Source organism: Halichoerus grypus, chromosome 3 (assembly GCF_964656455.1).
Source record: "Halichoerus grypus chromosome 3, mHalGry1.hap1.1, whole genome shotgun sequence".
NCBI classification, from domain to species: domain Eukaryota; kingdom Metazoa; phylum Chordata; class Mammalia; order Carnivora; family Phocidae; genus Halichoerus; species Halichoerus grypus.
The window spans coordinates 133,381,569-133,393,596 of NC_135714.1; the positions used below are offsets into that span (position 1 = coordinate 133,381,569).

Below are 12,028 nucleotides of genomic sequence, written 5' to 3' on the forward strand. Positions count from 1 at the left end.
AATAACACGTTCCAGTCAAAGCTTTAGTAATATAACCAATGAGTTCAGGTGTGTCCTGTCATAAGAAATATGGATTCTTATTGAACTTATGCAAATAAATATTTTGCCATAAAAATTTAAGAATACTACCTGAGAGTTTTTGAGTTCTAGAGGGTTCAGGCAGGGAGCAACATAAATGTTTCAATTTATTCACAAAGGTATATTTTATCAAATCACTGTCAGTTTGCTTAAAATAAAAAGTTTTCTTAAATCAAGAAAAACAAAGCATTTTTAAAAAGTCAGCAATGTTACAAACAATAAGTTGTAAAATTTGTAATTATCTTCCTTAGTTTATTCAAGTCCCATGATATTAATTCTTGTTCTGCTTGAATTCAGTTTTTCTAGTCAAACCAGAGATTTTTACCTAGTTCAGTTTTATGATCTTAAGGCTATCAGAAACCTGTACTCAGAGTTCTTTCCATGAATCTCACTGAAGTTGAAACACATCTTCAGGAAGCTCTTACAAGAGCATCTGAGTAACAGTGTAACTGTCTGTAAATGAGAAAAGACTTAAAAATGGCCATGCTTAAAGAGCTGATTCGAATTAATTACAATGCAGTTGATAAGGAAATCTGATTATTTTGAACACACACCACCTCAAGATAAAAACATACCTGATTATTATCATTAGTTTCTAGGAGTTTTGTACAATTTTTAGAAAACTTATTTTAATAACGTATCTCTAGAAATAGAATCTAAGAGGGTTTAATATCACTTATTCTTCCCATGTAGTTTAACATATGAAATAAGCCTAATTAGTTTAATTTCTCACAATGTTATTTTTTGGAAATGTTTCAAGGGCCCGCTGGAAAATTTCAGTTAGATTGTGGTCCAAAGGCCTTATTTTAGAATTTGATTTTGGGAAGTATGTCAAAAAATATCAAAAGGTTTGAATATTTGATTAAATATGAACAGAAATCATTATGAAACAATATTGAAGTATACATTTAATCAAAGTGACAATAAAAGATTTCAAAGGCAAATACAGTAGGTTACATAGTTGTGAGCAAAACTTAGCTCTTTCAATATCAGCACTCAGTTTTCCTACGTAATCAAGGGCAAACATATAACAATAAATTATATATAATGAACATAGCAAATTATTTTGGCAAAACATGGAATCCTTTTTTCTTAGGTAGATAACTTAAAAGGTAAAGAAAAACTTTCGTTTATATTTTCTTATTAAGAGCAAACCAATATTCAAGAAATCTTTGTCCTTTTAATAAAGAGAACACAAATATTTTGCACTAGTGTACTTTTTTTTTTAAGATTTATTTGTTTATTTTAGAGGTGGGGGAGCAGAGGGAGAGGGAGGGATAAACCCAAGTAGATACAGGGCTGAGCACAGCCCCATGTGGGGCTCCATCTCAGGAACCTGAGATCATGACCTGAGCTGAAGCCAAGAGTCAGATGCTTAACTGACTCTGCCACCCAGGGGCCCCTGCACTAGTGTGCTTTTGGTATTAGAACTCATTTGCTTACTTAAATTTATCTTAATCGTAGCAAACATTGATCACACATGTAACTCCTCTCTAAAGATTCCCTCTCCGCAAACCTGCAAACTGTTTACATTCAGACTTTGTCCTCAGTCTTCCCTCCCCAAATAACCAGCCTCACTTTAGGACAAAACCACTTTCTTTTCCCCCAAACAGAACCATATTCTTATTCTTTATACTTTTTCTTACTGAAATCACAAATCTTACTTTCCTTGCATGGAAAGTTGTTTCCCTTATCATTTCCAGTAGTCTTCATTATATCGATTAGATTTTGTAATGGTTAGAAACCTTATTTTCTCGTGAAAGCTGAGTAATGAGCAATTGTGAACTGTCTGTTACACAAGAGTTCTTTTTTTAAAAAAACATTTTATTTATTCATTTGAGAGAGAGAGAGAGAGATTGAATGCGCAGGAGCCCGGGGAGGTGCAGAGAAGCAGACTCCCCGCTGAACAGGGAGCCTACCATGGGACTCTGTCCCAGGATTCTGGATCATGACCTGAGCAGATGGCAGATGCTTAACCGACTGAGCCACCCAGCTGCCCCAACAAGAGTTCTTTAGATTGGCAAAGCTGTTAATATATTTCATAATTTTAGAAACTTTTTCACAGTATAATTTTTCAATAAAGCATAAAGCATATTTACGAAAAGACCCAAATTTATCTTTAGTTTTTCTGTAATAAGACAAAAGTAGATAAACCCAGGTTTAGTACTTAATGCTTCATTATTTTATCTCATTTGGAAATGACCTAGATAGTCAACAAATTTAACTTGACTCATCATTTAACTTAACAGAACTTTGTTTTAGATTACCAAATATTTTGGGAGCTATTTAAAAGTTTATCCACAAATCTTTTCATTTATTTACATCTATTTAGTTTATTTGTTCTTAACAATTATGTTTAGACTACCAATAAAACTTAATGAGGCACTAAACACATTCAGCCATTCTAAGCTTTTTTTTCTAAAAAAAAATTGCAACAGGGATATCATGACCTTATTTGACTTTCAGTCAACACAAGCAGAATAAAAGTTTTATATTTAATGCTGATAATTCTAAAGATAGACATGTATATCTTAATTAAACCAAAGACGTTAACTTAACTATGATACCAAATATTTTCCCAGATCATGTGAACCTGAAAACATCTGGGTTAGCTCTTATCTTTCTGAGTTTTAGAATACCCAATTCTTACAAGGGCTTGCCTTTAAACTGATTAAATAGAGCCCTTTTACAATTAATTTTAGCAACACCATCCAGAGGTAGAAAAAATATCTCACATTTACAACATACATGGACACACATTTTAAAAATACACAGACAAGATGCAAACAAAATCTTACAGCTTTTGTTTTTACTAATATTTGTGCAGAGGATATTATAGGCTCAATTTTCAAAAAACCTTACTCTTTTTTTTTTTTTTCTGATGAAAAACTTCTCCCTTAAGTTTGCATTTCAAAGAAAGGTTCTAGTTCCTAGAGAATGTGGGGGTAGAAAATTTACATCACAAAAGCATAGACAGACTACCCAAGATTTTGCCAAGGTGGATATTTGGAATATATCTGTCCATTATCTGAGGTGTTAGACTCTGTAGTTTGTATTTTAAAAAGGCCTCTTCCTCTCTCTCTCTCTCTTTTTTTTTTTTTCCTTTCTTCAGTCTCAGGCAACTGTGGGCTGTGTTTACATTTAAAAGATACAGTAAGATTTATAATTTGAAGGGACAGAGAAAGAATGTAATTTAAAAAATTTTTCCCTAGAGTTTCAGGGTAATTGCTATTTAAAATTTACCTTTTTTTTTTTTTTTTTAAGTACAGAACAATTTTGTTCCAATATCCTGATCTTTTATAATATCCACAAACATTTTGATAGGAATAGGTGAGCTTTAATGATTGATAAAGATAGGTGGGTTTTGACTTGCTTCTAGAGCTGCGGTTCTGGTTTTGCATAAATTTGTAAGACAAAAACAGTTGTTTCTAATTCCCCAAAGAATTGGATTACAGCCTAAGTATCAAGAGACAAACTAGTCTTTTTAACAGAATTTGCTTCTTTATATCAGGGAGAATTTTTAAATAAAATAGGAACCAAAAGATCTATGCCTTTATGAAGTCTGTATAATGTATTTTAACAAAAGCCTTTTTTTTCTAGGTACATAATTCAATCTTGGCTTCTATCAGCTCCTGAATATTGGCCTTCCACTGACCATTTGTAGGAGAACCTATGAAAAATTTTGGTCATCTTGTTTCCTCTCTGAAGGGAAGGTTGTGAATAGAGCCAAATAATCTTTCTAAATCTGGTAGAATCTTTTGAAAGTAGAGGTAAAAGGGCTTTATAATTTAAAAGATCTGCTGCTGTCCAGGGGACACAAATTATTTTGCGGTGGGGGTCTAGGATACACCTATAAAGGATATTGCATAGTAATAATGTCTGAAATTGGCAGAGCCTGATTGCAAGAGCCCTGGAAGGTAGGCACAAAGCAAGCCCTATGGCCAGTCTGGGTGCTTTTGTTAAATTCATTTCTGGCTTTCAGCATTTACATGAACAACCTGTATACTTTATACCTAGAGATTAGGCCCAAGTGATCTCTGTAAATTTTCTAGGGAAGTGAGGCTGGATTTTAAGAAGGGGATTTTACATTGGATAAGGACACTTATTTTTGTCCTAAGTTTGATTTTTGTTCTTTTATCTTGTCAAGGGAGTCCCTAAGATTAGACATTATACTAATAAGACAACAAGGATGGTGTATCTCTGGTTTTCCATGAAAACATGAGACATGTCTGGTCACAGGTCCACTAATCTGTGACACCAGGCTGGTGTTAGTGAGATGAAAATTTTCCAGCACCAACAAACAGTGAAGGTTGAGACGACAAAGGTTCCTATGGGCTCCTGCCTCTCCTGAGACACTCCCCTAAGAGCTGGCACAGCAGGACAGAGAGACCCCAAGCCCCAGTCCATTGGACTGGCCATCAAAGTGCACCCTAATAAGTGCATTCTCGGAAGGGTGTAGACCAAAGAGAATATTCTTACTGGTGAAAAAACCAAGCTTTTAGGACATAGAACAAGATGAAAGAAAAACTTCTATGTGAAGCAAAAATGAACTTTTGAGACTTCATCAAGATAAAAAGCTTCTGCACAGCAAAGGAAACAGTCAACAAAACAAAGAGGCAACCCACAGAATGGGAGAAGATATTTGCAAATGACACTACAGATAAAGGGCTGGTATCCAAGATCTATAAAGAACTTCTCAAACTCAACACCCAAAAAACAAATAATCAAGTCAAAAAATGGGCAGAAGATATGAACAGACACTTCTCCGAAGAAGTCATACAAATGGCTAAGACACATGAAAAAATGTTCATCATCTTTAGCCATCAGGGAAATTCAAATCAAAACCACACTGAGATACCACCTTACACCAGTTAGAATGGCAAAATTTGACAAGGCAAGAAACAACAAATGTTGGAGAGGTTGTGGAGAAAGGGGAACCCTCTTACACTGTTGGTGGGAATGCAAGTTGGTACAGCCACTTTGGAAAACAGTGTGGAGGTGTCTCAAAAAATTAAAAATAGAGCTACCTTATGACCCACCAATTACACTCCTGGGTATTTACCCCAAAGACACAGATGTAGTGGAAAGAAGGGCCATATGCACACCAATGTTCATAGCAGCCATGTCCACAATAGCCAAACTGTGGAAAGAGCCGAGATGCCCTTCAACAGATGAATGGATAAAGAAGATGTGGTCCATATATACAATGGAATATTACTCAGCCATCAGAAATGATGAATACCAACTTTTACATTAACATGGTTGGGACTGGAGGAGATTATGCTAAGTGAAATAAGTCAAGCAGAGAAAGTCAATTATCATATGGTTTCACTTATTTGTGGAACATAAGGAATAGCATGGAGGACATTAGGAGAAGGAAGGGAAAAATGGGGGGGGGAATTGGAGGGAGAGATGAACCATGAGAGACTATGGACTCTGAGAAACAAACTGAGGGTTTTAGAGGGGAGGGGTGTGGGGGGATGGGTTAGCCCGGTGATGGGTATTAAGGAGGGCATGTACTGCATGGAGCACTGGGTGTTATACGAAAACAATGGATCGTGGATCACCACATCAAAAACTAATGATGTATTGTATGGTGACTAACATTACATAATAAAATTAAATTAAATTAAAAAAAAGAAAAACTTCTATGTGGAATATGTACATTAACTGCTTTATCTAAGCCTTGGATCTCTTGGAGCCACACTCATACCTAGGAGAGTTGTGCCATGGGCACCGCGTGCTGTTTTATAGCACACCTGATTGCATGGAAGTTTTCTTGAAGGTGGTGGACCGCCTAGTATCAATCTGACCCATCTGTGACCAACTTCTATCATGGGAGTCTTTGAGTTTGGTGGCTGAATGCTCTAACAGGTTTTAAAAGCTCGACTCCTGCCCACCAGGTTTGTAGCTTTGCCTTCCACAGTTGTCCATCGACAACAGCCTTTACCTCATGCACCCACATTCCAAGTCCATTTGACAAACAATATGAGAGACACAGACAAAAGAAAACAAAGATGATCTCTGGGAGGAAAGGGATCAGTAACCAAAGAGTTGCTAAGCCCAAGGGATTACTTCCACAGATATTTTCTCCTTCTAATCTAAATTTAGGAAGAGAGATAAACGACTCTCACCACTCTTGCTCCATCGAACTCCGCAGATGGATTCTGGGGGCTGACATGGTAAGAAATCCTACCTTCCGTCGGCTGTATGTCGGATTTCCCAGGATCTCTCAGTGGCAGCTATATCTAGGGCAAGCAGTGTCTGGCGAGTGAAAGTATCCCGTCCACTATGCCAACTTTCCCGGAGCAAGAATTCCTGTTCCCTTCAAGCGTTCTTCTACCTCGATTAACAGACAGATTCACAGGAGACAATAAAATGTAACTGTGTACGAACAGGCAATCCCCACAGACACAGAAATCACGAAGACTGTCTGGCAAAATGAAGTATATATGTCATCCTGACCTAAGGAGAAGGGGTCTGGGACTTTAGAGGAAACTATTAAAAGACAAACACAGGCCCCAAATGGTGTCACTTCGTCAGAGTTCTCAAACCAGTGCTCAATACATAATCTTATTGCACTTTCAATGTCTGATTGGGTTGGAAACCCAGAAATATAGAAGTTTTTGGTCTGTGCCACTGAGTCTGCCACCTGGGTCCTCTCCATCCCCCAAAGAAAGACGAGGTAATCTGCATGAGACATCTTGCCTTCCCCCCTAGAAACAAGCTCACCTGGAACAATCTTTTTCTTTTGCTAATAAGCTTCTTGCCCCCCCCCCAACATTCTTCTATAAAAATCTTCCAGTTGGAACAACTCTTGGAGTGCCTCTCTACTTGCTAGAGAGGGTGCTGCCTGCTTCATGAATTATTTAATAAAGACAATTAGATCTTCACATTTACTTAGTTTAATTTTGTTTTTTTAACAGAAGAAATGCAATTCACAGGGCAATAAGAAGAACAGACATTTCATAAGCAGATGTTTGTCCTGCCATACAGATGAGTCGCTCAGATAAAATTTATCTCTACTGGTCAACCTTATTCTGAAAAAAGACCCTCAATTTCGATTCTTTTATGCAGTTAAGAGAGGGGTAAAATTTCTCTTGAGCTTGCAGGGTCTCAAACTGCCTTCTGCTCAAAACAGTCTGCATACCAGGGGCAACCTGCTGGCTCAGTAAAGTGTATGACTCTTAATCTCAGAGTTGTGAGTTCGAGCTCCACGTTGGGGGTAGAGTTTACTTAAAAAATAAATAAAATAAAAATTACAAAAAAAACCAAGCAACCTTTAAAAAATAGTCTGCATACCAAAGTGTCCCATCTTGGGGTGGCCTGCCCTTGGTCCCTACAAAGGTAAGACATTGTTACTGAGAATACCACATAGACTACTTGTGACTGTATTCCTATGCTCCTTTGTCATAGGAATGGTGGTGGCAACAATGGGTAGGGTGTTGCAGAAGCAGAGTGACTTCCTTTTGGGATCTTCCACTGCTGGTGGCCAACCCCCTCTCCCCGAACATCATATCCTTTGTAGTATCTTCTGGGCCAAACAAAAGCTGGCGAAGATTTGGTGAACAAAACTTTTTTTGGATTCAGAGTGAATATAAGACAATTAGAAAACAAAACAGCAAAATATACTTACAAATGCAAATAGGTGTTGGACAGAAGGACAATCATTGCAAAAAGTTACCAGACAGAAGAGCAATGATGGGGGAATGTTTGAACTTCAGAGAGAGAGAACAAAAGTTGACAGGGACGCTCATCCTTCATTTCCTCTCATATCTCCCTCCAGGTGGACTTTTCTTATTTTTCATAATTAGAGAGCAGTTTCCCCTCTTTATCTTTTACCTATGAAAATCTAAGGTAGAGGACACCACAGCACACTCCAGACTGAGATGCAACAGGGGTTTACCGCTGGTCACAAGAAGACAGGTCAAGATATGATAAAAATTCTTTTTTTTTGGAAGATTTTTATTTATTTATTTGACACAGAGAGAGAGAGTGCACAAGTAGGCAGAGGGGCAGGCAGAGGGAGAGGGAGAAGCAGACTCCCCGCTGAGCAGGGAGCCCGATGTGGGGCTCAATCTGACTTTGGGATCATGACCTGAGCTGAAGGCGGATGCTTAGCTGACTGAGCCACCCAGGTGCCCCTGATAAAAATTCTTTTTAACAAATTAAAAAATTATTACATCTTCATAGAAAAATATCAAAAGGTATAGAAGATCATCTTACAAAATGTAAAAGTCTTGATCTCTCCAACCACTAGTTTGAATTATAGACAACAGGCAAATCAAAACTTTCCTGTGCATCTCCCCAAAGGTTATGCTTACAGCAATGTGTGTGTGTAGTCTTATTACCCAAATAGCATTTTATCTTATATAACCAAAAAAATTACATTCATGTGTCATTTGTTTATTTAATAACATATTTTCTGTATTGTTATGTATCTATCTTTTTCAGAGTTGTATAGAGTAATAGGCTATTTTAATGGTTAAAGAGTAATAGTTAATAATAAATAATAGTTTAGTATTTTATTTATTGTGTAAAGTGTTCCATTGTATGAATCTAATTGATCATTTCATCATTGATAAAATTAGTGTTTTTATAAGTTATTTGTTGTTTTGTTTATTTTCTACATAATTATTTATTTCTTAAGATTTTTAAAATTTATTTGACAGAGAGAGAGAGAGAGCACAAGCAGTGGGGGAGGCAGAGGGAGAGGGAGAAGCAGGCTCCCCGCTAAGCAAAGAGCCCGATGCAGGACTCAATCCCAGGACCCTGGAGATCATGACCTGAGCCGAAGGCAGATGCTTAACGACTGAGCCACCCAGGTGCCCCTCTATATAATTATTTCTTTATCAATTACACCTCAATATAGATCTCTGGGTACCAATGCCAGTATAGTTTTCTTGCTTTGACATTTTCTCTACCATACTGAAATTGTTCTCACAGTAAACTATTCACATTACAGAATAGTATCCTGGCTTCTCAGGTCCACTTGAGACTGGTGACCTAGAAGCAATGCTTGCTTTCCCTTCCTCACTTTGGACCTAACACTAGTTAACCATATCCATGCGCCCCAGGCAGTTTTAATCAACAGAAAGTTCCTGTTCCTCTCATCTTTTCCCTGCGGTGGGCCTCAGAGCACTAAGGAACCTAAGTGTCTGGTAGAATGTTCACTGGGAGATAGATTACTTAAAAGGTTGCTTATTTTGTACTGTTCCCCCCCCCCCCCCCAGCTCATCTGTTACCTCTGAGAAAGAGGAACAGAAGTCAATTCTGGACAGTTAAAAATTCCCTGGAGTCATAGCTCTTGTCTATGATATAGGGTCAGGTGTCCCACCAGGATCAAGCATAGAATACAGGATCTTGTAGGGCAGTTTAATAATGGGCAAAGTTGGGTTTGACAGGATGCTCACCAAACTGTATTATCATGCTCATCAAATTGAATGAATACTTTAGCTGGCTCACTCAACTAGTCTCATTAACTACAAGTAGTATGTGTTAAGCTCAGTATTATTAGCTTTCAGTTTGCCAAAAGCTGTTGAGGAATCAAGCCACAAAGGAAATGTTTATCTGCAAGAGGACGATGAACATGAGGATGCTGACCATGAGGGTGTATTCCTTTTTAGGGCTTGTCTGTTGCAATACACACATACACACACACACACACACACACACACACACACACTCTCTCTCTCTCTCTCTCTCTCTTTCTCTCTCTCTCTCCTTAGTTTTTGCTACCCTTGAAGGCAGACCTTTGGGTAAGAATACATTTGGTGGGACCACAACAGCTGTATTCTTCCTCCCCCGGAATTCATGCAAGAAGCAAAACTGGGGCTTCTCCGTCGTCATGTAATGGCCTCAAATGAAAGCCTTGTCACCGGGGCGGGGACTGGAAGGCACTGGAGCGCCCCAGCGCAGAGAGCATCCGAATTCCCTCCTCTGTCGCTGACTGGTTGAAAACTGGGAGGCAACGACCAGCCTCCAGCGGCTCGACTCTCGATTGGCTGCGAAGTGGTGGCAATCAGGGCGGGCCGAGGCTCTGCGCTGCTTCCAGCTCTATGCTGCCGCCGCGGTCCTGTTGCGCGGTCGCTGCTGCAGCCGCCACCCGGGTCCCTTCGGCCGTGCCTCTGCGTGGGGGCTGCCTCCTCGGCTCGGGTCGCAGACACCATGGTGAGTGCCTCCAGCCGGGGCAGGCTAGGAACCTCACGCCGTGCCGCGCCGGGCCTGGTTGCCCAAGGGAACCGGCCGCGCCACCCGAGCTTGGCGCGGGGGCCGGGGGAGCGCACCGCAGGTCGCGGGAGCAGTCTCTCTGTTTTGCCTGTGTCCTGGGCAGGGGTGGTGGGAACGCTGGGGGTCGCGACGGGGCGGTCAGTGCCTTCGCTCCTGAGGGGAGGGTCCGCCACTCTGCATCGCGCCGCCACTTCCCGGGCTCGGGAAGGGGACTTGCGGCTGAGGCGCGGGGGCTTTTCGTCTCAGGCGGACCCCACCGGCGTGGGTGGCTGAGGGCCAGTGGCGGGGGATGTGCCGGGTTCGCGTCCCCTTTGCCACACTTTCCCGGATGCCCAGCCTGCTTCGGAGCGGTGACAGGTGAGCGGAGGGGTAAGAAGGTGGCATGGCGACGGGGCGGACGGTGGCGGAAAAGATCGGCCTTTGATTGGGGTGGAGGTGGCGCGCGTCTGATGCCTCTCTTTAGCACCGAGTACCCCGAACCGAGCGGAGCCAGAGGGCAGGGGACAAGGTTAAACCAGAGCTGTGACAGCTGATGCTGCAGCCCACCCTCGAGCCCCCTCCCACCCACCGCTGGTCCCTGGCGCTCAGGTTTCCCCTGTCCCTGCAGTACGGATTTGTGAATCACGCGCTGGAGCTGCTGGTGATCCGCAATTACGGGCCGGAGGTGTGGGAAGACATCAAGTAAGTGACTGGCCCCTCTAGCTTGGGCCCCGCTCTGGCGACGCGCGCTGCGTGTACGTGCGTGCGTGTGTGTGTGTGTGTGTGTATGTGTGTGTGCGTGTGCGCGCGCGAGGTGGGGTGGGGGTGGGGGGCGTCCCGGGGCGGCCCCGGCGCTGTCCCCCGCGCCTCATTGCATCCTCCGCTTCCTGCCTGGGTCGCGGGCGCTCATCCTCCGAGATGCCTCCGCCCGCCGCTCCCGGCTGCAGCTGCGCTCCCACGCTCCGGAGCGGGGACCCGGAGAGGAGGGGCGGCCGGGGCGGGGCTGCGAGGGCGAAAGCCAGGGGAAGGAGCCCCCGGGGTCACCGCGGCCTCCCGACCCGGCCTGAGCGTGGGAACGCTCTGCCAGCGCCCGGGCGGCTCCGAGCCTCTGCAAGCCGGGCGACTCCCACGCGGAGAGGGGCCCCGGGGACCACTAAGGCCTCCGCGACGTTCAAAGAGCCTGAGGCCTTAGAAACAAACAGGAAACCTTGGCTCGTTTAGAATTTACACACCTCGAAGACACATAAAATAGTTAAGCCTTTTTAGTGTGCCAAAACTCACTTCTCTTGAGATGATTTCTTGAGCAACTGAATCAAGTGCATTTACTCATTTGAAATAAAGTAAAATTGGATTTTTTTCTTCCATTTTCTCAAAATCTACCCCTCCCCCTTCTTTTTGGCTTCTGCTATGGTGAAGGCTGCCATGTAGGAGAGCATCCTAGTTTCAGTCTAGCGCTGACGGTACTTTGGATGGGGACGGAAATACCACAGCCACCTGAGACTTTAAGCCTGTTGGAATGATGGATCATTTCCGCGGGCATGTTGAACATTTCGATCTAACAAAATTCTTTCTTCTCTTACTCTGGTGAAATTTGCGTTTGACTTGTATATATGAGCACAACCAACTAGCTATACCAAAACCATGTATAAGGGTTTTCATCCTGGAGCGATGGAGCGACAATAGGTCACATTGAAATGGAAGTAGAGGAAGTGATTACCTGGGTGGGCGGAGGAGAACACAT

At 42.0% G+C, this 12,028-nt stretch overlaps 1 protein-coding gene across 3 annotated transcripts in view; it reads left to right on the forward strand.

The window, feature by feature from the left end:
• The first annotated feature begins 10,093 nt into the window (after positions 1-10,093).
• The window catches only part of GUCY1B1 (guanylate cyclase 1 soluble subunit beta 1), a 52,973-nt gene continuing 51,038 nt past the window's right edge, over positions 10,094-12,028 (forward strand). For 2 of the 3 annotated variants that reach the window (XM_078069346.1, XM_078069345.1), the window contains exons 1-3: positions 10,108-10,248; positions 10,555-10,665; positions 10,916-10,989. Coding sequence is in view for 1 of the 3 variants with exons in the window: in XM_078069344.1 (XP_077925470.1) it covers positions 10,246-10,248; positions 10,916-10,989 (77 nt within the window). In the remaining 2 variants the exon portion in view is untranslated. Of the gene's footprint in view, positions 10,249-10,554; positions 10,666-10,915; positions 10,990-12,028 lie in introns of all 3 variants that reach the window. The other variant, XM_078069344.1, reaches the window with a different exon arrangement.